Consider the following 25916-nt stretch of genomic DNA (forward strand, 5'->3'; position numbering starts at 1 on the left):
TACCACGACATATGAAAGGAAACAGCTTCAAGACAATAAAACGCAGGTGTTAATCATTGAAAGCTCTGACCAAAACTGCTCCTTCAAGACTGACACTGAACGGTGTGTTTTGACCTGTCACCTCCCAGAGTTGAGACCAAGTTGCAATTCACTGGCTGCCATTGTGATGTGACAATCATGGTCACACACGTTACCCTGGATTCAATTGTTAGAATGAGTGTCTATAGGTGTCACTCTATTGGTACTGCTCTTCAAATAGGGTGATTACCTTTTTGATGAAATGGGCCACATATATTTAAGCACTCTGACAATACCTTATTTTGTAAATAGATAAAAAAAAACAAGCCCATATATTGGTTCTATGGCACAGGAGGCCCTGTCAATAAAGAGATCGAGGTTACTCCACATCGTTTTTATCAGTACTAATTCAATTTTCAAATAAAAGCCTTTTTTCTCTCCAAACACGCAGTGATTCTTAAGTTGACATGTTCCATCCAAACCTCCAACACTTCCTGTATGAAGTTTGTCCAACTATGAAAATGCAAGGTCATCCACTGATAAGAGGAATCAAACAGCAGATTATTATTTAAAATGAAAAGTGACTTCACATGAGTTCAGAGGCTTTTGTTTGTGCAAAGCTGCGGAAAGCCTCATCCAGGACTTTTTAAAAAATTCATTCCATCATGTTTTGAACGATTTCCCATCTTCCAACCTTAAAAAACTTAAGGGCACCTATCTCTGCTTCTCGGACTGCAAGTTCTATAAAATGTTGATCATCTATCCCCTCAATGTGAATTGACTACTTATTGCTTAATCTCGTGATATACACCAATTTGAAAATACTATTTCTTCTGTTCAAACCCTGCTATTGCTTCTTCCCGTCCCACTACAGTAACTTCATCTGGTCCCATAGCCCTGAAAGACCTCTCTCACTACATTTACCACTTCCTAGGTTCCATTACTGCTGTTGCATGTTCAGTTGCCTGGGCCTCAGCTCTGCAATTTCTTCACTCCACATCTCTGTTGCTCTGTCCTTTTAAAAAAAACGCAGGTTTCTGCTGTGAATCCAGTTCTGGTCTGATGGGATGCCTGGTACTTCTTTTGCAAACCACTATCATTAATCTACTGTGAATTTTCATGTTTCAGTATTGAAAAAGTCAAGGCTCTTATATAAAATATATATATTTACTATGACTTCTATACTGTTGCCAAAGATATCAAACTGATAAATCTGGCAATTTACATATAGTCCAATCACTTCTTTATTGATTATACTGGTAGCAAAAAACTTCAGTCAAATAAATATACTGAATTTATTTCTTCTTCTTCCTCGATCCTTTGTAAGTTGCTTTACTCACAGCTTGCACAGCAGTGTCTCTACGACCTTGGAGATCGTGACTTGCTAACCATTCCTCTCGAAGCTGCTGCAGTAATTCAGCTGTAAGGTGTCCTTCCTGGACCAGCCTTGCACTCAAGGAGTCACCAGCTCGCACAGGTGCATCTGTTTCAGAAGTCACTGGTCTGTAGCCTAGTGCTTTGGACCCCCGTAGCCGCCGGGATATATTGACATTATCCATATTTATCCTACGTTTTTCCCGTACTCCTCCATGATTAGAACCATCGGGTCCCACAGCAGCAGTAATAGAATCTGAATCAGATGCACGGATCAGACGGGTGATGTTCTTTACTCCAATCTGTATGATAGTGTCCAGTTCAGCCTGAATATCCCGGACAAAATTCACATCTGGGAACATATCCATGAACCGATAACTGGAAAGCAAAATAATGACCAGAGAAATTAACAAATCAAGACCAGGTTGAAATGTATTCAAATTCCAAATCATGCTGAAAAAGTTATCAACTAAGATTATACCAACTGACTCTTCCTGTATAGTTTAGTGGAATTGCGAGAACAGTGTTTAAAAATCCCAAATCCAAAAAAACATAAGATATAGGAGCAGCAGGCCATTCAGTCCGTCGAGTCTGCTCCACCATTCAATTCTTCCGGTCATCCCCAATCCCTGTCTTTTCCTCGTACCCTTTGATTGCCTGGCTAATCAAGAACCTATCCATCTCTGCCTTAAATGCACCTAATGATTTGGCCTCCACAGCAGCTCATGGCAACAAATTCCACAGATTTACCACCCTCTGACTAAAGTAATTTCTCCACATCTCTGTTCTAAATGAACGTCCTTTAATCCTGAAGTTGTGCCCTCTTGTCCTGGACTCCCCTACCATGGCAAATAACTTTGCCATACCTAATCTGTTCAGGCCTTTTAACATTCGGAATGTTTCTATGAGATCCTCCCTCATTCTCCTGAACTCCAGGGAATACAGCCCAAGAGCTGCCAGACGTTCCTCATATGGTAACCTTTTCATTCCTGGAATCATTCTCGCAAATCTTCTCTGAACACTCTCCAATGTCAGTATATCCTTTCTAAAATAAGGATCCCAAAACTGCACACATGTGGTTTCACAAGTGCCTTATAGAGCCTCAACATTATATCCCTGCTCTTATATTCTATACCCCTAGAAATGAATGCCAACATTGCATTTGTCTTCTTCATCACCGACTCAACCTGGAGGTTAACCTTTAGGATATCCTGCACAAGGATTCCCAAGACTCTTTGCATCTCTGCATTTTGAATTGTCTCCCCATCTAAATAATAGTCTGCCTGTTTATTTCTTCCACAAAGTGCATGGCCATACACTTTCCAACATTGTATTTCATTTACCACTTCTTTGCCCATTCCCCTAAACTATCTAAGTCTCTCTGCAGACTCTCTGTTTCCTCAACACTACCCACTCCTCCACCTATCCTTGTATCATCGGCAAATTTAGCCACAAATCTATTAATCCCATAGTCCAAATCATTGACATACATTATAAAAAGCAGCAGTTCCAACAAAAAACCCTGTGGAACTCCGCTGGTAACCAGCAGCCAGCCAGAATAGGATCCTTTTATTCCCATTCTCTGTTTCTGCCGATCAGCCAATGCTCCACCCATGCTAGTAACTCCCCTGTAATTCTATGGGATCTTATCTTGCTAAGCAGCCTCATGTGCGGCACCTTGTCAAAAGTCTTCTGAAAATCTAAGTACACCACATCTACTACATCTCCTTTGTCTACCCTGCTTGTAATTTCCTCAAAAAATTGCAGTCAGGAAGGATTTTCCTTTCAGGTAACCATGCTGGCTTTGGCCTATCTTGTCATGTGCCTCCAGGTACTCCGTAATCTCATCCCTAACAATCGATTCCAACAACTTCCCAACCACTGATGTCAAGCTAACAGGTCTATAGTTTCCTTTCTACTGCCTCCCACCCTTCTTAAATAGCAGAGCAACATTTGCAATTTTCCAGTCATCTGTTATAGTGCCAGAATTTATTGATTCTTGAAAGATCATTGTTAATACCTCCACAATCTCTCCAGCTACTTCCTTCAGAACCCGAGGGTGCATTTCATCAGGCCCAGGAGATTTATCCATCCTCAGACCATTAAGCTTCCTGAGCACCTTCTCAGTTGTAATTTTCACTGCACATACTTCACTTCCCTGACACTCTTGAATATCCGGTATACTGCAGGTGTCTTCCACTGTGAAGACTGATGAAAAATACGCATTCAGTTCCTCTGCCATCTCTGCATCTCTCATTACAATATCTCCAGCGTCATTTTGTATTGGTTCTATATCCACCCTCGAATCTCTTTTACACTTTATATACTTAAAAAGATGCTTTTAGTATCTGCTTTGATATTAGTCACCAGCTTCCTTTCATAATTCATCTTTTCCTTCCTAATGACCTTCTTAGTTTCCTTCTGCAAGTTTTTAAAAGCTTCCCAATCTTCCATCTTCCCACTAGCTTTGGCTTCCTTGTATGCCCTCTCTCTTGCTTTTACTTTGACTCTGACTTCACTTGATAGCCACGGTAGTATCCTTCTTTCAGTATGAATACAGTATGAACAGCCTCACAAAAACAAAATCATCTGTGCCAAATTAATTCAGCGTGTTAAACATGTCACATTGGAGAATCAGAGACTCCAAACTTATGTTGCAAAAGAGTTGTGGACCGGTAGCAGTCAATGTTTTCTTCCACAATCTGCAACCTGTTGTACCATTCACTTTGTCTGCATGCCAGGAGATTATAACTGGTTCAATGAGAGGGTGTGAAAAACATACTAGAAACAGCAACATGCACAACTAAAAATGAAGCAGTGTAGGAAAATAGGTAGGTAGACTACATGTATGCTAAATAGCAAAAGCAATAAACAAGCAATCACAGCTTCTGAATTGAATTGACTTCATTTCTTACATCTTTCACATAAATGAGTAAAAATCTTTACGTTATGTCTCCATTTAAATGTACAATGTGTAATTGTAGTAATTTATCATAATTTATAATAAATAGAACAGTCAATGTAATATACAGTACACTCAAATCAGCGCGAGTTCATCAGTCTGATGGCCAGGTGGAAGAAGCTGTCCCGAAGCCTGTTGTTCCTGGGTTTTATGCTGCAGTACCACTTCCCAGATGGTAACAGCTGGAATAGGTTGTGGTTGGGATAGCTCGGGTCCCCAATGATCCTACGGGCACTTTTTACACACCTGTCCTTGTAAACGTCCTGAATCATGGGAAGTTTACAACTTCAGATGCGCTAGGCTGTCTGCACCACTCTCTGAAGAGTCCTGCGATTAAGGGAGGTACATTTCCCATACCAGGCAGTGATGCAGCCAGTCAGGATGCTCTTAATAAACAATGATGGTGGAAAAGCAAACATCCAGGAAGAGGCACCTCCTCTAAAATCATCTAAATCCAATGACTTTCATGTAAAGCAACAGTGCTAAAAACAAAGCAGTATTATTTACACACAGCATAGCCAACTCCTCATAGGATCTCACAAACACAGAAGGCAATCTTCACCAATTCAATTCACTCCAAATTAATGCACAAAACCTTCCAGCTACAATGTTAAAGATTTATGCTTCATCTGCTCTGGCACAGCTAAAGCAGTGGCATCTACCAAGCATGACCACAAAGGCAGTTGTGTTCTGTTCACATACGGTACTGAATTACATCCCATATTCTACTCCCAAAGTGATGGAAGATGTCACCACTGCTGTCAGGTAGCATTTACTTATTAAAGCTCATTTAGTGTTACTGAGTTATGAACTTAACAGAACCAATGAAACCCAGATCTAATTACAGAATTGATCCAGATAATTGAGCTGAATTCCAACGGCAAGGTCATTAGCATTGATAAGGCTGGCATCAAGGAGCCCTGGCAAAGATGACATCAACGGGAGTCAAGGAGCAATGTCCCTACCAGCTGGATAAGCACCTTGTATAAAAGAAGATGATTGCATTGTTCATCATTAGGGCATTACTGGGGTTATTCCTCAAGGGAGTGCCCTGGGTCCAGTTATCTTTAGCTGTTCATTTCTTTTGTGTGATACGCTCTGATTTGGAATTTGATGATGATTACATCAATTTTCAATTCCATTTGCAATTCCTCAGAAAATGATGCACTCAGTGTTTGCATCAGCAAAATATGAATAACATTCAGGCATGAAGAAAGTAACATTGTAGTGTCAGGAAACAATCTCTCCCTAATATTCATCAGCATTACCATTAATCAACCCATCAGCATCCCAGGGAACTGAAGTGGAATCAAATGGGAATGAGAGGGCATTGCAAGCACTGTGGGGAGGGGATTTGCAAAAGGGTAGATGGTCACCAGAAAATTGATGAGACCAGCCACTGATAAACTGTGACTGTAACAGCAGCTCAGAAACTTACATAATTCATAACTCCGTTAAACCTTTCCACCATCTTCAAGGCACTTGACACAACCTTCCTGATTCTCACACCCAGGAAGTTCATCTCCATTCATGATAATGCAGCCCACTCGATGAGCATACTGTAAAACTCCTCAAACATCTACTACCTCTACTGCTGCCACACCATTGCTGCATTCTCTGCCAGGACGTCTTCAATAAGACCCAACTGTGCCCAGAAGGTCACATGCAATAGGTGCATAGAACCTCATCATCTGTGAGCTTCTCCCTCATGGCACCCCGTCACCTCTGCCTCAGACAGCTTCACTTCCATGAAAGATTAGAGATCTTTATCCAAGCAACAAGCATCTTGATAAGTATAGCAGAGGTTCAGGAATCTGCTCATGGGGGGTAATAAGTACTGCCCTCAACAGCAGACCAAATCCTGAAAACAAATACTTAAAAAAACCCCACCTTAACCAAAGATAGAGATCCAACACATCGTGCACTGCCTCCAGATGTACGAGGTCTTTGATATTCTGTGGCGGTGTCAATGGCCAGTGAATGTGCCGGCACAACCAGTCAAATGTTAGCGGCTCATTCCTACTGAACTGTCGCGCAAACTATAAAATTCAAAAAGGCATATCGTTAAAAGTAACCAAGATCACATTAGAAAATATCAAAGCAATGGCATATTAACTATGCAATATTCTATGTTATTTAGATAACCAACTTTCTGTCACTCTCTAGAGTCACAAATCATTTGGGCGAATATAGCTGTGTCGAAGTAGGTGGTTTTATTTAATTATTACAAGTAGTTTGTCTATGGTGTGCAACATTGTCTTTTAGATAATGGATTTACTAAGAGCTAATCAATAAACTGTAATGACTCCTATATGCAGCCAGTTAGTTTTTAAAACATTCAATGCATTCCTTGGTTGATTCAGTGCATACATACATAGCATACGCATAGCATTCACGATCTTATCACTTCAGAGCTCTACTACATTGATGGTATCAGCCATTCCTCAATAATTTATAATAAGCGAGTATTCTAAAAACATTAGGCATATTACTGTCGAATCTGGGTATTCACTGGCATTTTAATCGTCTCAGGGCACCACTGATTCACAGAGAATTATCAAGCTCTAGAAAAGTACAAGATCTGAAGAGATAATCTGTTTACAAACAAGAGAAAATCTGCAGATGCTAGAAACCCAAGCAACACACACAAAATGCTGGAGGAACTCAGCAGGCCAGGCAGCATCAATGGAAAAAAGCAGTTGACGTTTCGTGCCAAAACTCTTCCGCAGGACTGGGGTGGGGGGGGGGTGCTGAGGAGTAGATTTAAAAGGTGGGGTGAGTGGAGAGAGAAAACACCAGGTGATAGGTGAAACTTGGAGTCGGGGGAATGAAGCAGAGCTAGGAAGTTGATTAGTGAAAGAGGGAGAAGACCATGAAAGAAAGAAAAAAGGTGGGGGGGAGGGGCAGGAAAGAGCACCACAGGGAGGCGATGGGCGGGTAAGGAGGTATCTTTTGAAAGAAAGACTGTCTGCTATCTCAGTTAGACTGTGAGATCAATTGCTCTATTCTCAGAACAGGTTAAGAAGGGATCTCATATTCTACCAAATTGATTCCAGGTGTAAAGCAGTAATCAGTTGCGAAGGATTAAATGTATAGAGCCTATAATTTCTGCAGTTGATATATATAAAAAATTATCATATGTTAAGTTACAAGAAACTTGACTAGGTACATGCCAAGATGTTTTTCTTAGTGAAAAGATCTACAGTATATTCCAATGCTTAGCAAGATAGTCATTTAAGAAAGCCTTTAATCATAGAGTTGTATATTTATATTGTAGGGAAACAAGCTCTTTGGCCCAAGTCATACATTCTGCCCGAGATACTTTCCTGAGCTAGTCCCATTTGTCTGCATTTAGTCCATATCTCTAAATCTTTTCTATCCATGTACATATCCAAATGTTTTTCAAGTGTTGTAATCGTACCTGACTCTACAATTCCTCAGGGCTCTACACTCCACATGCCTATCCATGAATCGGTGTGGAAAAACTTGCCGCTCAGAATCCATTTAAATCATTCACCTCCTAACTTAAACCTATACCCTCAAACTCTAGACACCCCTATCCTGGGAAAAAGACAGTGACCATCCATCTTATCTATGCAATTCATAATTTTATAGAACACAGAACAGTAACTGGCCCTTCAGCCCAAGATGTTGTGCTGAATTACTTAAATGCCTAACTCATCCAATCCCTTCTACCTATAGAATGTACATATCCCTCCATATTTATTTGCTACCTAAACACCTCTATGTATTTACCTCCACTACTACCCCTCAAAGTGCATTCCAGGCACCTACCACTGTTTAAAAAAAACCTGCCCTGCGCATCTTTCAACTTACCCCTCTAACTTAAATGCATGGCCTCTGGTATTAAATGTGTGGGAAAAATACTGGTTATCTATTTACACATCTCTATCTTATAAATCTCTATAGGGTGGGTCAGATTCCTGGGAAAAAGAGTCTCCCCTTACAGTTCAAGCCCTCCCGTTCCAGCAATATTCCTGTTCAAAAGTTCAAAGTACATATAGATACAACCTTGAGATTCATCTTCTTGCAAGCCGCCACAAAACAAAGAAACACAATAGGATCCACAAAAAACCCCACATTACAAAGATGGCCAAACACCCAATGTGCAAAAAAAAAGAACAAATCATGCAAACAATAAAAAGGTAAACAAATAATACAGAACATGGACCACACAGTTTCAAAAGTGAGTCCATAAGATATAGGAGCAGAAGTAGGCCATTCAGCCCACCAGGTCTGCTCCGCCATCCAATTCTTCCAGACATCCCCACTCCTCTGTCTTCTCCCCATACCCTTTGATACCCTGGCTAATCAAGAACCTATTTATCCCTGCCTTAAATGCACCCAATGATTTGGACTCCACATCCGCTCATGGCAACAAATTTCACAGATTTACCACCCTCTAATTACTTTCTCCACATCTCTGTTCTAAATGGATGTCCTTCAATCCTGAAGTCGTGCCCTCTTGTCCTAGACTTCCCTTCCATGGGATATAACTTTGCCATATCTAATCTATTCAGGCCTTTTAACATTCGGAATGTTTCTGAGATCCCCCCTCATTCTCATGAACTCCAGGGAATAGAGCCCAAGAGCTGCCAGACGCTCCTCATATGATAACCTTTTCATAACCGTAGAGGCAGTTCAGCACTAAGGCAAGTAAAACCTCACTGAGTAGTAAGCTGAACACTGGCTCATTCTTTGCCCTCAGCCCCGAAGCCTTGACCTTTTAATCTGGCTCAGCTAAACATCAGTTTGTTTTGCTTTTGGGCTCAGTTCCCACTACCTCAATCAAGCCCGAAGTTTCAATCTGGAACCTCTTCTGCACTGTCTCTAGCTTAATCATGTTGCTTCCACTATACCGTCATTACAACTGCACACAATCCTCCAACTGTGGTCTCACCAACAGCTTGTAGTTTCCAACATGACTTCCCTACACTTGTACTCAATATGCAACCAACGAAGAAAAGCATGCTCAACACTTCCTTCACCACCACTCTGTCTAAATATGTCACCATTTTGAGGGAACTATTGTTCCCCTAGGTCTCTGCACACCCCAGGACATTGTGCTGCCCTGGTTATAATTCTCAAAATGCATTAATTCACACTTGTGCAAGATAAATTCCACCTGCCATTCCTTAACCCACTTTACCAGAAAATTCAGATCCTAGTGTAATATTGGACAACATACAATGTCTACTATGCAACCAGCTTTAATGTTATCCATAAAGTTACTCATCATGTCACCTACATTTAGAACCAAATCATTAATATACACAACAAAGTTATGAGCTCCCACAGATATGGAGGCACACTCATCAAGTATTCACTGTTGTGATAGTTTTAGACTTTAGGGGAATCAAGGTTGTAGGACCAGGCAGCAAACAGAGTTCAGACATTAAGTTGAGGCTAGCAGACTGATCAGCTGTAATCTTACTGAGTCACTTAGCTCACTCCTGCTCCCAAATGTTCTTGTTTGTCCCAGCCAATATCTACCCCTCAATCAGAGGGTTAAACGGGTTACCTGACCACTATCAAGCAATGCTGTGTATGGGAGCATGCAGTAAGAAAATTTAGCTGCCAGCTTTTCTGCAGAAAATTACACACTGGCTTAAAGAATCTTCAGAGGGCCTGATGTTGTCCAAGATGCCAAATAAGGGCTGACAAGAGTGATTGCAACCTCAAGGGTGAAAGCATAAATAACATACCTTCAGGAAAGAGGTGCAGACAAAGGGCTGCCTCTTGTTGATTGGTGCAGTACAGAAAACGTATCGCACACGGAGATTCAGTGGAATGTGTTGAATCATATCAGCCAGGAACTTGAAGTCATCAATATTGCACACAAAATAGAGTCCATCCACCTGGGAGAGGTTCACAAATATATCCTGTTTCCACAGAAAGATTTGTGAACAAGGAATAGCACATTAATTTTATAAGTAGAAAATTAATCAGTAATTAAATAACAAATGAAAATTTCACATGGCAGAGATCTCACAGTATATACCTCTGTAAAATACTTACAATCAGATTTGATAGGGTGGCCTCTGGGAGCTGATATGCAAACATCTCAATCTGATCTGCGGTGGGGTGCAACCCGGCTATCTGGAAGTTTATGAAAATTAATAAATACATAAGTGCACCCTCGTACCCTGTTCCCTTCTGCAGATCATCTGCCGATCACTAGATAATCTCCAGGCACTGTGAGCAGAGGGCACAAGCAGCCTGCAACTTTCTTTAAAAAATACTTTATTAGCATATATGCAATTGTTTCATTGTTCTCAATTCAGTATTTATAAACTGGAGGTTAAAGTAAAACATTATTATCCTGTCAAGGATGCAATCCAGTTCTTGTAAGCCTCCAGAAAGCCAGCGGACATCACATGCTCCCTCTCCAAGCATTATCTGACAATCTGGGAACAGTTGTGTTCTTGGAAGAGGAGCAGGCAATCAGCTCTGAAGGTACCTGACAGCTCACTCCCTTTTGGTCAATGGCTAATTTTATGTATTCATGCATATTTTTACCCTTATGAGTTGCTGCTAAGCTTCCCTGTGTATTGCATACTAAATGTAATATGAGAGGGCATTCTGGGCAGATGACTTACAAGTAAAATAAACAGCTGCACTTTTGTTCCTCATCTCTCCGTCTCTCGTGTGTTACTCATAGCCACCCGGCTTCCCAGTACCACAAACATAACAGCTAATCTCACCTAATGCAATCCAACAGTCAAACCCATTTATATTCTCACCCAGTATGCTTTGTAATTGATCTGTGGGACTGGGCAACAGTACAATCAACATTTGAAATACAAACTCTCTTTAAAATACTGCACGTAAAAATACTTTAACTAAATAATATTCAAATGCACTCTATGTTTTAGAGTGACTTTGTTTTTGAAGAACATTGGTTCGTTGGTGTTCTTAGTACTGAGAACACAATCCAAACTCTTTCTTAGAAATTTTGATTTTGGGAACACTGGGTTACAAAAGGCATTCAGAAATTTGTACAGACTGTTCCTGCCTTACACCAAACCTCTATCTATTTTCCTTGATGGTCTTAAAGTAATACACTATGGAAAAAAGGCATTTAGACTTTTTTAAAAAATATTGAGTAAAGCTGGCAAGGCAATATTTAGTATCCACCTTCAATTGCACCAAGTACGATAACAATCACAATCCTGTAGCGTTACTGTTTCCCAGACTGCAATGAATTTGAATTAATGGCCTCCAACGTACGACACAGTTGCAAGAAAAAGTTTGTGAACACTTTGCAGTTACCTGGTTTTCTATATTAATTACTCATAAAATGTAGTCTGATCTTCATCTAAGTCACAATAATTGGCAAATACAATCCACCTAAAATGAATAACACACAAATAATTGTACTTTTCATGCCTTTATTGAACACATTTAATCATTCACAGTCCAGGCTGGAAAAAAGTATGTGAAGCCTTATATTTAATAACTGGTAGAACCTTCTTCAACAGCAATAACCTCCACCAAACATTTCCTGTAGCCACTGATCAGACTTGCACAATGGTGAAGAGGGATATTAGACCATTCCTCTACAAAACTGTTTCAAGTTAATCAATATTTTTTGAATATCTTGCATCAACAGCCCTCTTCAGGTCATGCCGCAGCATCTCAAATGGGTTAAGGTTTGAACTCTAACTTGGCCATTCCAAAACACAAATTTTCTTCTTTTTAAACCATTCTGTTGCTGATTCACTCCTGTGTTTCAGATCATTGTCAAGCATTAGGTGAAAGACCACTATCCTGATATTCTCCTATAAAATGTCTTGATACAATTTTGAATTCATTGTTTCCTCAACGACTGCAAGCTGCCCAGGCCCTGAGGCAGCAAAGCAGCCCCAAACCACGATGCTCCTTCCACCTTGCTTCATGGTTGGGATGAAATTTTGGTGTTGGTGTGCAGTGCCATTTTCCTCCAAACATAGCATTGTGTATTTCTGCCAAGAAGTTCAACTTTTGTCTCATGTGTCCACAGACCATTGTCCCAGAAACACTGTAGAACATCCAGGTGGTCTTCTGCAAACTTGAAACATGCAGCACTGTTTTTTTTTGGAGAGCAGTGGTTTCCTCTGTGGTGTCCTTCCATGAGCACTATTCTTGTTCAGTGTTTTTCTTATAGTGGACCATGTACAGAGACTCCAGCAATTTCTAGAGATTTCCACAGGTCTTTTGCTGTTACCCTTGGGTTCTTTTACACCTCCTCCAGCATTGCACATTGTGCTGTTAGTGTGATCTTTGCAGGATGCCCACTCCAAGGGAGAGTAGCAACAGTACTGAGTTTCCTCCATTTGTAGGCAATTTCTCTTACTGTGGACTGATGAGCACCCAGGTCTTTAGAAGTGCTTTTGCAGCCTTTTCCAGTTTCATGCATCTCTACAATTCTTCTTCTGAGGTCCTCTGAAAGTTGCTTTGATCAAGGCATGGTGCACAAAAACAGATCTTTCTTGAGAAGACCATCCACAAACAAGAGACTCTGCAGACGCTGAAAATCCAAGCAACAGACACAAAATACTGGAGGAACTCAGCATACCAGACAACTATGGAAGAAGTACAGTCAACGTTTCAGGCAGAGGCCCTTCATCAGGTGCTGCTGAGTCCCTCCACATTTTTGTGTGTTGCTTTCTTGAGAAGAGCAGGCTCTGTCAGTAACCTGACTTTGTGGGTCTTTTTGATAGGGCAGGGCACCTCTACAACCCACACCTCCAATCTCATCTCATTGTTGGAATACCTGACTCCAAATAGCTTTTGTAGAAGGCATTACCCCAGAACCTAGACTGTGATTGTTTAAATGGTGTACTCAGTATTGACAAGTAGTACAATTGTTTGTGTGTAATTAGTTTAGGCAGATTCTGTTTGTCTATTATTGTGACTTAGATGAAGATCAGACCACATTTTATGAGTAATTAATGTAGAAAACCAGGTAATTACAAAGGATTCAAAAACTTTTCCTTGCAACTGTATGTTCTTCCGATATCAATCCTGTCTTTAACATCACTGCAACCTTTCTCTCATTCTTTCTGAGGGCCTTCAATGTAAAAGAACTCCGTGTCTACCTGTCTCCCCTTCCTCCTTCCACCTTCCACCTTGCCCTTCCCTAGTTTTCAAGTTAAATAAAATGATCACCTCAATGGAATCAACAGGCCGATTCAGAATCTCTTTTAGCACAGGAAGGTCATCGCGATTCATTGTGGTAACTTCTCCCTCTTTAAACGCTGTGGAAAACCTGCCAGCTCTTCCAGCAATCTGCAAAGCCTGGGAGGTGGTTATCCTGTCCATCTCCTTCTCTCCCTTTTCATTTATACTTGGCTTCATGAGGGAATTGAAAATAATCCGTTTTATACTCCTGCACAAGAGACAATGGTTGTTGTGTTGTAAAATTATCAAGAAGAAAAAACTTGCAGTTGGAAGCTTGGAAGAAAAGCAAAAAATGCTGGAAATACTCAGGAGTTTAGTCAGCATCTGTGAAGAAACAAGTTAACATTTTGATGATTTTTTTTTTCCAAATTAGAAGTTGGAAATAATAGAATTATGCAGCACAGAAACAGGCCTTTACAGCTCACCATTTCCACACCAAACATGATACCCATCTACGCTAATCCCATCTGCTCGTATTAGGGCCAGCACACTTTTCCTATCCAAATGGCTTGAAAGTGTTTAATACATATTTGTCTCTATCATTTTCTCTGAAAGCGAATTCAAAATTCAACATCCTCTGTGTGGAAAAAACTTACCCCTCACTTCTTTAAAATTTTCCCCTTCCACCGGAAACCAGCACCCTCCAAGTTCTACACCACCATGCCTGTGAAAAATATTTTAACCATCTCATCTGCATCTCATTTTACAAATCTCCATAAAGACTCCCCTCAGTCTGCAACATTCCATTGAGAATAAACCCAGCCTATCCAATTTCCCCTTATAACTACAGCCCTCCATTCCATTGTGCTGAATCTCTTCTGTAATCTTTTGCTACCACATCTCCCTCTAATATGGCGATCAGAACTATATACAAAACATGTATTTTTTAAGTTGCGGAAAAAAAATGAATCAGTGCAGAGACGAGGGAATGATAATGATATTGTAGACATCAAAAATTAGTGGTATCAGTTACTACAAAACGCTGAAGACTTGTTAATCACTACTCAACCTGCCTGGAGGTGGTATTAATTTGTTTCGCACTATGAGGGCAGAGAAGAAAATTCTAGAACTGATACCAGAACTCAAGGGACTGAGACAGGGTGAGAATTTGAGCAAGTTAGGACTTTATACATTGGACTGTTGGAGAATGAAAGTGTGTATAGAATCATGAGGTGCATAGACAGGGTAGTGCAGACCTCAGCTTATCTATGCTCCTCACAATTCTATTTACCTGAGGGTTAGGGAATCAAGAATTAGAGGCCATATGTTTAGAAAGGTTTAATAGGAATCAGAGGGGCAACATTTTCATCCAGCGGGTGGTCAGTATATGGAATGAATTGCCAGAGAAAGTGCTTGAGACAATATATTAATGACACTTAAAAGGCACTTTGACTGGTACATGGAAAGGAAATGTTTTGGGATATGGGCCAGGCGTGAGCAAATGGGGCTAACCTAGATGGGAGTCTTGGTTGGCACGGAGCAGTTCAGCTGAAGGGCCTGCTTCCACACTGTTGACTATGGCTCTAGTTCTAAGGTACAGATCACAATTTTTTTTTCCTTTTTTGGTGACCCACAGTGAAGAGGCAATTCACAGCACAGAGTGCCTTCTGCACAGTTAAAAGTGTGCCCATCTACACAGATAGCTTCCCTGCCTTTTACTGTCGACAATGGTGTGGTCAGCTCCACAATGCAAGAGTCTACAGATGCTCACTGTTGATACTTGTAACATGACACATGAGCCACTACAGTAAGCTTCTATAGATTGTGTGACGGAGAGTATATTGATTGGCTGCATCGAAGCCTGATATGGAAGCAACAATGTTCTTGAGCAGAAAATCCTACAAAAAGTAGTGGATACAGGGATACAGCTCAGTCTATCACGTAGAAACCCCTCGCGCCATTGACATCTAAACAGAATGTTGTTGCAGGAAAATATCATCCATCGTCAAGCACCCCCATCACCCAGGGCTTTTCACTGCAGTCATCAAGGTGGTATAGGAGCCTTAGGACTCACACCACCAGGTTCAGGAACAGTTATTACCCCTCAACTGTCAGGCTCTTGGACCAAAGGGGATAACTTCACTCAACTTCACTTACCTCATCATTGAAATGTTCCCAGAAGCTATGGACCCACTTTCAAGGACTCTTCACCTTATGTTTTTGATACTTATTGCTTATTTATTCATTATTTCTTTCTTTCTTTTGTATTTGTACAATTTGTTGTCCCTTGCACACTGGTCGAACACCCAAGTTGGTGCGGACTTTCATTGATTCCATTATGGTTATTATTCTATTACAGATTTATTAAGTATATCCGCAGGAAAATGAATTCAGGGTTGTATATGGTGACATATATATACTTTGTTAATATATTTACTTTGAATATTATAAGAGGAGAAAACAACTTTTAAAAATCTGTGAGCTGTACACTCATGATAAGAGAGTAAACGTTTACAAATCAATGGTATACTCACAAGTTCAAGCCCATTCCAATGGCATCGGTAGCAACCATGATCTTACAGGGATCATCTGGATCATTAAATTTCTTTGCTTGAGCCAACTTTGTTCCTATGGTAATGATAAAGACAAAAATCAGTAAATCAGATCACAACACAACAATGCATTATCTACTTCATAAATTGCAAGGGCTGCAGTTCTGATCCTCAGGGGATACCACTAATCACTGACATCCAAAAGCAAAATTATGCCTCTACCAACACCTTCTGCATCACATTCAGCAGGCTTGAGATCGTGCAAGGCACTGCTAGTGGTGAGTGAGTGCGAGATTTAAAAAGTGGGGTTTATCATTGTTCCGTTGTACTACCTAATGTTTAAAAAGGCTCTAAGAATAAGCAAAGAAATTATAGGCTGGTGAGCCTGAAGTCAGTAGTGGATAAATTAGTGAAAGGTTTTCTAAAGGGCCGGATATTTAAGCATTAGGACAGACAGGACTTGATCAGGGATAAGTCAACATGACTTTGTGTATGGGAGATCGTGCTTAAACCATTTAAATAGTTTTTCAATTGGTTTATCAGAAAAGTTAATGAAGGAAAGGCAGTGGACATTGTCTACATGGACTTTAGCAAGGTCTTTGACAAAGTTCCACATGGGAGGCTAGTCAAGAAAGTTTAGTCACTTGGCATTCAAGATGAGGTAGTAAACTGGATTTGACATTGGCTTCATGGGAGAAGCCAGACAGTGATAGTAGATGGTTGACTCTCTGGCTAGAAGCCTGTGACTAAGACTGTGCCGCAGAGATCAGTGCTGGGTCCATTTTTGCTTGTTATTTATACCAACGATCTGGATGATGATGTGGCAAACTGGATCAGCAAATTTACAGATAACAGCCAGTGGACAGCAAGGAAGGCGATCAAAGCTTGCAGCAGGATCTGAACTAGCTGGAAAATGTGCTGAAAAATAGCAAAGGAATTAAATGCACACAAGTACAACATGTTACACTTTGGGAGGGCAAACCAGGATAGGACTTACATAGTGAACGGTAGGGCACTGAAGAATGTGGTAGAGCAGAGTGATCTGGGAATACAGATCCATAATTCCTTGAAAGTGAAGGTAGATAGGGTCATAAAGAGTGCTTTTGGTACAATGGCCTTCATAAATCTAAGTACTGAGTACAGGAGTTGGGATGCTACATCAAAGTTGCATAAGACATTGGTAAGGCCAAATTTGTAGTATTGTGTGCAATTCTGGTCACCTACCTACGGGGAAAATGTAAGGTTGAAAGAATACAGAGAAAATTTACAAGAACGTTGCCAGGACTTGAGGGTGTGAGTTATAGGGAAAGGTTGAATAAGTTAGGTCTTTATTCCCTGAAGTGTTGGAGAATGAGGGGAGATGGGATGGAGTTATAGAAAATTGAGAGGTATAGATAGGGTAAATGCGTAAGCAAGCTTTTTCCACTGAGGTTGGGTGAGACTAGAACTGGAGGTTAAGGGTGAAAGGTGAAACATTTAAGGGAAATATGAAAGGGAACTCCTTCACTCATAGAATGGTGCAAGTATAGAACATGCTGCCACAGAAGTGGTGGGTGTGAATTCAATTTCAACATTTAAATTTGGATAGAAGGGATATGGAGACCTCTGGTCCAGGTGTGAGTGGATGAGAATAGTTCATAATGGAGTAGATGGTCAGAAGGGCCTGTTTCTGAGTGCAGTGCTCTATGATTACAATTACATACATGCTGTACAATCTCTTCATCCACAGTCATCAGTGGCCCAGCTGCTCAATGTGCCATGGTTTACAGTGACTTACTCACTTCCTCTCTGTTCATGCTTACACAGGAAAAAAAAAGTATAAAGAAAACAAGGTTTGGAAAAAGTAAAGTCATACAAAAAGTGAAATAATAATGTAATACTAGCATCTACCACTGGATTCTTCCCAGTATCTTGATGGCAAACTCAGTGACTGAGAAATCAGAGACCCCTCACTCCGCATTGCACCAGTGGAGGTTGGCTCTTAGCATGCTCTCTGAGACAGTCAACACAACAGATAAAGAACAACACTGCCAGAATGTTATACGGTCAAGCATAGGAGGAAGAGCCATTGCACATTGCTGGCAAGCAGGAGTATGATCCTGCAGTCCACATCTGTCTTTCCTTTTTGTGACGGCATTGAATCAATTCATTTATGCTGCATGGTATAAGACCTCAAGCTGGAACACAAGGGAAATGCACTGTTACCAAAAATTGGTTTTCAGTTAAATCCCCAACATGAACGTCCTTCCCCACAGTGAATATACAAAACCAAATAATTCACAAGCTGGGGAACTTTTGCAGTAGGCAGGTTAACTGATCTTGCACAAATCAAGTCACATAGCTGTTTTAGTTGGAGAATTCATCACTTCGGTTACTGCTCTCACCACGTGCAAATAGACTGAATGATCTTTTATATATCAATACAAGGCTCTCCTTCATTCATTTTTCCAGCATTACTTTTCCACGATGTGAATTATTCACATGTGAAACCACAACCATGGAAGTTCAGGGCACAGCATAATGACCAAAGTCAGGACCTATGGGTACTTGGGGAAAGCACAGACCTACTGGAGATTTCAGGGAAATGTTACTCCAGCATGAGGCAGTCCCTATGGGAGCGTCATGAAACAGCACTATATCATGAAACAGAACTCCCTATTGTGATAGATGTAATAATGGAGAAGCTTCACTAATCCATGTGTTTTGGACTTGCCTGAGTCTTGAAAAATATTGGAAGGAAGTATTTCAAACTTTTTCCATGCTTTTTAAAGTAAATTTTAAACCTAATCCTTTGACTGCCTTATTTGGTATTGTTGGAGGAAATTATATTATTTTGGAAATACATGATCTGCATATTTTGGCCTTTATTTCTCTTATAGCCAGGAGGGCATTGTTGCTTAAGTGGAAGGATGCTACTCCACCTATTGATACTCATTGGTTACATGATGTTATGTCTTGCTTACATTTAGAGAAGATTCGCTGTTCAATTTCTGAACCTAGACAAGATTTTTTTAACATTGTGAGGACCCTTTTTTGAATTATTTTCAAAATCTTTGATTTGCTATTAAGCACAGATGTTGGCTAACAATATGTTTTACTATACGTTAATGATTTTTTCCTTTTTTTTAACCTAACAGCTGTTTTTTTTCTGGTAGTGGGTTTAGATTTTTTTTGTAAAATAAAATTATCTCTTTTCAATATTATGTTTAAATTTAATTTATATGGATATGGGGTAATTATACTTTATCTGTGATTTCAATATATTGTAATCGATGTATAATATATATCCTACTGTACTCTGTACTCTTTTATTTCTGTATTTCTTATGTAAGAAATTAATAAAAATATTGAAAAAGAAAAAAAGAAACAGAACCACTGGGGGTAGGGAAAATCAGTGTTCAAGCAAGCACCAGTGCCTTTGAGTATGAGGACCAGCTGAGGGGGGTGGGGGGGGGGTTGCAGGAGTAGGGTTGGAAATCAGCAAAACCATTGTCCAGCCAGTGACAGAACTGTGAGAATCACCAAATCATAATGGTCAGAAACAGACTCTACTGGCCCACTTTGTCCATGAAGACTGATGTCTATTTACACAAATCCGATTTGCCCACATTAGACTTGTACCCCTCTACTGCTGTCCGTACCTGTTCAAATATCTTTTAATTCCCATAATTATATCTGCCTCGATCAACTCCATTGGCTGCTTGCTCCAAAGAATCACCAGCCTCTTGTGTGGAAAAACTTATCACCAAATCTTGTTTAAATTCCCCACTCCTCCCAGCTCCACATTCAATCTGTGTCTAAGCCTGGATCAGAGAAAGTACTTGTGGGTATAAAAGAGGCCAGCATCTCACTGACTGGTGATTGGTCAAATGACTTACTGACCCCCCACCCCCAACAAGAAATCCTTAGCAAATTTAGGCACATAATAAAATCCGAACAGAAAAACACAAGTGCGTTCAAGAACTGTTATAAATCCTTTGCCTCTCAAGCTCAGTGTGTCCTGAAAGTTGGTTTTAAACTAGCAGCCTATAAGTTCACTGTGAACATACACAAGTCTGAATAAACAGGAGACTAAAACTTTAAAAATTGAGCATAAATAATTCTCCAAATGCCTGTGCATTTAAGACAGGAGTAACTTCAAGGATTAATGTCATTACATGTGGCACTCAATCACATAGCACAGAAGCAGACCTTCCAGCCCAACACATCCATGTCAACCATCAAGATAGCACAATCACTTCAGCTGCATTTCAGATTCCAACTGTGCCTTAGAAAAAAAAGGTTTTCATCACATTATTATCTCTTCTTTACCCTCTATTTTATACCCATGACCTCTAGTCCTCAACACCTCCACCTCCCACTATCCAGATCCTTCATTTTGTATACTTCTACAAGATCTCCACAAGACCATAAGATACAGTAGCAGAAATAGGCCATTTGGCCCATCTAGTTTTCTCCACCATTTTATCATGGCTGATCTATCTTCTGTCTTTTCCCCAATCACATTTCTCTGCATTATAATTTATTTACCACATCTGTCATTCTTTTGGCCAGTTTCTATGCAAGCAATTCCTTGAAGAGGTGCTGATACAGGTGAGTTTCTCCTTTATAAAGCTGCCAGTTGTCAGGAATTCAAAATCACAAAGCAATTGACTGTTTGCAATGCTGGGAAGTCTGGCAGCCAAAGAATAATTGGGAAAAGGACACAGGATACTTAAGGAAATGTTTTACAGAGCTATAATCTGGAACCCAGCACCTGAAAGGACCATTGAACCAGATGCAATCATAACTTTTTAAACAGAATTGGAGAAATACACAAAGCAAACATTTTAATTATAAGGAAAGAACAAGTTGTGAGACTATTAGAAAAGATCTTCCAAAGAGTTTGTGAGAGATTCTTTTTGAATTTCCACTCTCCTGAAGACCATTATGATAGTGCTCATGATTTTCTACGTCTGAGTCACTGAAAATTATATCCTTTGTAACCAAATCCACATTTTGTCAGCTAAACTATACATTTACCTCCAGACCCGGAAACCTCAGTTCATCTTAGCTTTCTCTTTGATAGTTTTGTACCAGTGTAGCCATTGTCCCAAATACGAATTAACCACAGTTCTAACAACACTCTTCACTACATCAATTAGACTCACTTTACCATTAACAAGTTCTCATTGATCCTCATTTATAACACAGCATGAAGTACCTGGTGGAAGGCTCCCATAGATTACCGCACATTCCAGTCCTCGAGCCTCAATCTGACGACTCAGAGCGTAGATGTCAGTTTTACTGAAGCACACGATGCAGTCACCAGGGCGGAGGTTATCAAGAGACTCCAGAGCAGAGTCCAAAACAGTCAAGGGAGTCAGTCGTTCGTAAGTTTCAACCTAATTAACACATCAACTTATTAAAAACAATTCTGAATGAAATATGTGACAAAGCAGGTCATTACAATCACATGATACAAACTCCAGTCCCAATCCTCAGACAGGTGACATGGTTGTGGAAATGCTCAGATTAAATTATACCACTTAAGCCTAACGTACAGTTCTACTCTAATCAGGTGACAATTCAGGACACAAAATATTAGGTAGGAATGACAGCTGTGGTGACAGAGGATAGAACAGGCATGAGGGGAGCCAGAAGTGAGGAAGTAAAGAGAATGTAACAACAGCATCTTTTAAGGGGTGCAGCTTAAGGAAAGGCATAAGCAATCGCCAAGCTGAGAAAGCAAGACAGAAAGGTAGTCTTGGGCACTGCAGAAGGCTCCTTGCTCTAAAAGCATTCCAAACATGAAGAAATCTGCAGATGCTGGAAACCCAAGGAATACATACAAAATGCTGGAGGAACTCAGCAGGCCAGGCAGCATCTACGGAAGAGTAAACAGTTGACAGGGAAAAAGGAAGAAGCCAAGATATTGGGATTGAGAGGTAAATGGATCAGCCATGATGAAATGACGGAGCAGACTAGCTCCTATATTTTATGGTCTTAACTCTGGATCTTAAAGGATGTTCAAGGCTGGATGAAGAAAACAAAGGAAGCATGTGGAAAACTAAAACATTGGAATACCATGCTGTACAGGTCCAAGAATCCCTGAAGGTGGCATCACAGTATAGAAAGTGGTGAGAAAGACATACTTCATTATATAAAGAGTACTGTGGTTATGACACAATTTCAGGCAAGACCCATGTATAGTTGATTGCCACACGACAGGAATAATAAATGGGCATTAAATAATTGAATCAGATTAAGGAGTCAGAAAACAGCACATCTGAATTGTGATAAGAACATCTGATTATACTACCACTTTTAATTCAGTTCTCCTATGTCAGATTTTGGAGCATATATTGTTCACAAGAACAAGCGGAGAATTTCACAATATCTATGTGTTACAGAATAGTTTTGCAAGGTCCTCTGGACAACTAACTCTTCAGAGGTTGGAATAGCTTATCCAGAGCAGGGGGAAGGTCCACAAAATAGACTTGAAGGTCCAATTGCCAAATTCTAAGCAACAGTGCTGTTGGCTATAACAGTGTCCAGATGCAGTGCTGCATCAGCAATTGTATTGCTTGTTGTAGATAATCCATTCTCTCCCTTAGGTTCAACCCAATCCTCACCCCAGTTTTAAGATACTCACTTCTACCTCTTCTCCTGTATCATACATCAGCTCCATCACTAAGTTAATTGCTGCAGCTTCTCCACAGATATGGATTTCTTCTGCACAAAGTCCTGCAGTGAAAGTATCAAACATACTTAGAAAAGATGAAGACAGGATAAAAAACTATAAATAAAGTATACAATTCCCATTTTACAAACTCTCCTAGGATAAAGTTTGCTCTACGCTGCCCTATCACAAGGCTGCGACAGAATATTGCTAAAATCTTGCAGCCATGAAATTGCTAATAAATTTATCAAAAATACTGATACAAGCCATCAGCATATTAGGAATATATAGCTGGCAACAAAATTGAGGATGGAATGTTGAAAAGGACTGTTAACAGAACCCAAAAGGACTAACAAGGCTGAGTGTGCATGGGTGAGGTTGCCTGAGACAAAGGACAGGTTGATAATCTAATGGCCAGCAAGTATGTTGTTCATCAACAAACAAATACATTTGCAAAACATAACAAACTACCAAAATGTAGGTGTTTCAGCAGCTATGACCTCTTGGTGAGGTAATGGGAATCTAATAACGCAATCATTGTTTATGCCTTGTACATATAACTTGTAATTCAGAGGAATCTCGCATGTTGACTCACCATCAACAGGAAGTTCATGTGGGGAATTACATCTTATTTGGATATAATAATTAGCCAGTAGATGAACAGAACAGGCAAATAAGGAAAATTAGAATAAGTTCAACAAGCTAGAGACAGTTCTTGTGGCTAAGGGATCAAAAGATACTAATTTGGACAATTTGCCATTATTACATTGAGGTACAGTGCAGGCTTGAAGCTCCAAATGGATAAACACACACTTTAAATTTTTAATGCCGTTTTGTGCATTTTTAACCCTCTCACAGTCAAAAGCTTGAAGACAACCAAGAGACATCTATCCAAGGTAAAGAATTGATTAAGATGTAAAGATCAACACCCAGGTGGCCAATTCAAATTAAGTAATGCACCATTCTAGATTGGCGTGTTTTCACTTTATGGTGCTAGTTGTAACAGCGTGCTTTCAATAACTCTATGAAGCTCCTTCACTAATATGATTTGCTCTCTAGGCAAGTAAATCATTAGAATCTGGTAAATACTAATTCCATAAGTAGAACACTATTGTTTGATATAAAATCTGTCTCAAACATTCCCAAAATAGGTTCTGAATCAGTTGGATACAGAACAAAATTGATCTGTACTCCCTTGTCAAACACAAGGGATCCTAAGGGATTCTACAAAAAAGCTAAGAAAAAACTGATTGCACGGATAATATTGGCCCTCTGGAAGATCAGAATGGTAATCTATGCATGGAGCCGAAAGAGATTTGGCGGGGTGGGGGTAGAGATCTTAAATGGATATTTTTTGCATCTGTATTTACTTAGAAGGTGGACACAAGAGTCTGTAGAAGAGATCATGGACCCTATACAGATTACAGAAGAGGTGGTGTTTGCTGTCTTGAGGCAAATTAGGGTGGAATAATCCCCGGGGCCTGACGAGGTGTTCACTCGGACCCTGTGGGAGGCAAGTGCAGGAATTGCAGGGAACCTACCAGAGATAATTAAATCATCCTTAGCAATAGGTGAGATACTGGAGTATTGCTGGATAGCTAATTTTGTTCTGCTGTTTAAGAAAGTCTCTAAAAATAAGCCAGGAAATTATAGGCCAGTGAACCTGGCATCAGTAGTGGGAAAATTACTGAAAGGTATTCTAAGCGACAGAATATATGAGTATTTGGATAGACATGGACTGATTAGGGATAGTCAGCATGGCTTTGTGCGTGGTAGGTAGTGTCTAACCAATCTTATAGTTTTTCGAGGAAGTTACCAGGAAAGGTGATGAAGGCAAGGCAGTGGATGCTGTCTACGTGAACTTTAGCAAGGCATTTGACAAGCTTCGAATGGGAGGTTGGTCAAGAAGGGTCAGTCGCTTGGCATTCAAGAGGAAGTAGTAAATTGGATTAGACAGTGGCTTTGTGGGACAAGCCAGAAGGTGGTAGTAGATGGTTGCCTCTCTGACTGGAGGAGGCCAGTGATTAGCGGAGTGCTGCAGCATTCATGTTGGATCCGTTGTTGTCATCTATATCAACAATCTGAATGACAATGTGGTTAACTGGATCAGCAAGTTCGTGGATGACACCAAGACTGGGGGGTGTAGTGGACAGCAAGGAAGACTACCATGGCTTGCAGCAGGATGTGGACCAGCTAGAAAAAATGGCAGATGGCAATTAGTGCTGCCACTAAATTTTATATACCTGTATCAAATCTCTCAAAATTTTCTACGTTTCAAAGAGTAAAGTCCTAACTTACTCAATCTTTCTTTATAACTCAGGTCATCCAGTCTCAGCAACATCTCAGATAAGTGCTGCACTTTGGCAGGACCAACTACGGTAGGTCTTACACAGTGAACAGCGTAGGGCACTGAAGAGTGCGGTAGAACCAAGGGAACCAAGGGACCTGGAATACAGGTCCATAATTCATTTAAAGTGGCAGCACAGATAAATAGGGCTGTAAAAATTTTTTTGGCACACTGGCCTTCATAATTCAAAGTATTGAGTACAGGAGATGGTACGTCATATTGAAGTCGTATAAGACCTTTGTGAGGCCTAATTTGGAGTACTGTGTGCAGTTTTGGTCACCTACCTTCAGGAAAGATGCAAATAAGGTTGAAAGAGTACAGAGAAAATCTACAAGGATGTTGCTGAGACTGGATGACCTGAGTTATAAAGAAAGATTGAATAAGTTAGGACTTTACTCTTTGAAACATAGAAAATTTTGAGAGATTTGATAGGTGTATATAAAATTATGAGGGGTATAGATAGGGTAAATGTAAGTAGGCGTTTTCCACTGAAGTTGGATGGGACTACAACCAGAGGTTAAGGGCCTGTTTCTGTACTGTACTTTTTTATGACTATAGCTTCCAGACACAGCAGTTTCACAGAGTAAATTCCCTCTTGTCGATTCATTAATTAATCGCATCATCCAGACATTGGTTCAAAGGATAGCATACTGTATACCCACTGCACTAGCCAAATATCACATGGCTTCAATTTTGTAGAAACATAAAGTGCAGGTAAAGTGTACTGCAGTACAAAGCACTTACCTAATAGTGCCCTAGTCCACGCCCAACCTCTGGAAGGATCTCTGATCATCTGGATTTCATCAATTACAGCAATTTCATCTGTAAAACATAGCAGAGGAAAAAATTGCACAGTACACTCAAGGATCTCCTCATACC

At 40.2% G+C, this 25916-nt stretch overlaps 1 protein-coding gene across 1 annotated transcript in view; it reads right to left on the minus strand.

Annotated features, from left to right (window-relative positions):
• Window positions 1–293: 293 nt before the first annotated feature.
• Window positions 294–25916, minus strand: part of supv3l1 (SUV3-like helicase) — a 41238-nt gene continuing 15615 nt past the window's right edge. The window contains exons 7-15 of the mRNA XM_063071498.1: window positions 25782–25859; window positions 22664–22755; window positions 21233–21413; window positions 16012–16105; window positions 13526–13745; window positions 10394–10474; window positions 10081–10257; window positions 6245–6393; window positions 294–1770 (exon numbers count right to left, since the gene is read on the minus strand). Coding sequence (XP_062927568.1) covers window positions 1314–1770; window positions 6245–6393; window positions 10081–10257; window positions 10394–10474; window positions 13526–13745; window positions 16012–16105; window positions 21233–21413; window positions 22664–22755; window positions 25782–25859 — 1529 coding nt within the window. The 3' untranslated portion in view covers window positions 294–1313. The remainder of the gene's footprint in view (window positions 1771–6244; window positions 6394–10080; window positions 10258–10393; window positions 10475–13525; window positions 13746–16011; window positions 16106–21232; window positions 21414–22663; window positions 22756–25781; window positions 25860–25916) is intronic.

Source organism: Mobula hypostoma, chromosome 19 (assembly GCF_963921235.1).
Source record: "Mobula hypostoma chromosome 19, sMobHyp1.1, whole genome shotgun sequence".
NCBI lineage: Eukaryota > Metazoa > Chordata > Chondrichthyes > Myliobatiformes > Myliobatidae > Mobula > Mobula hypostoma.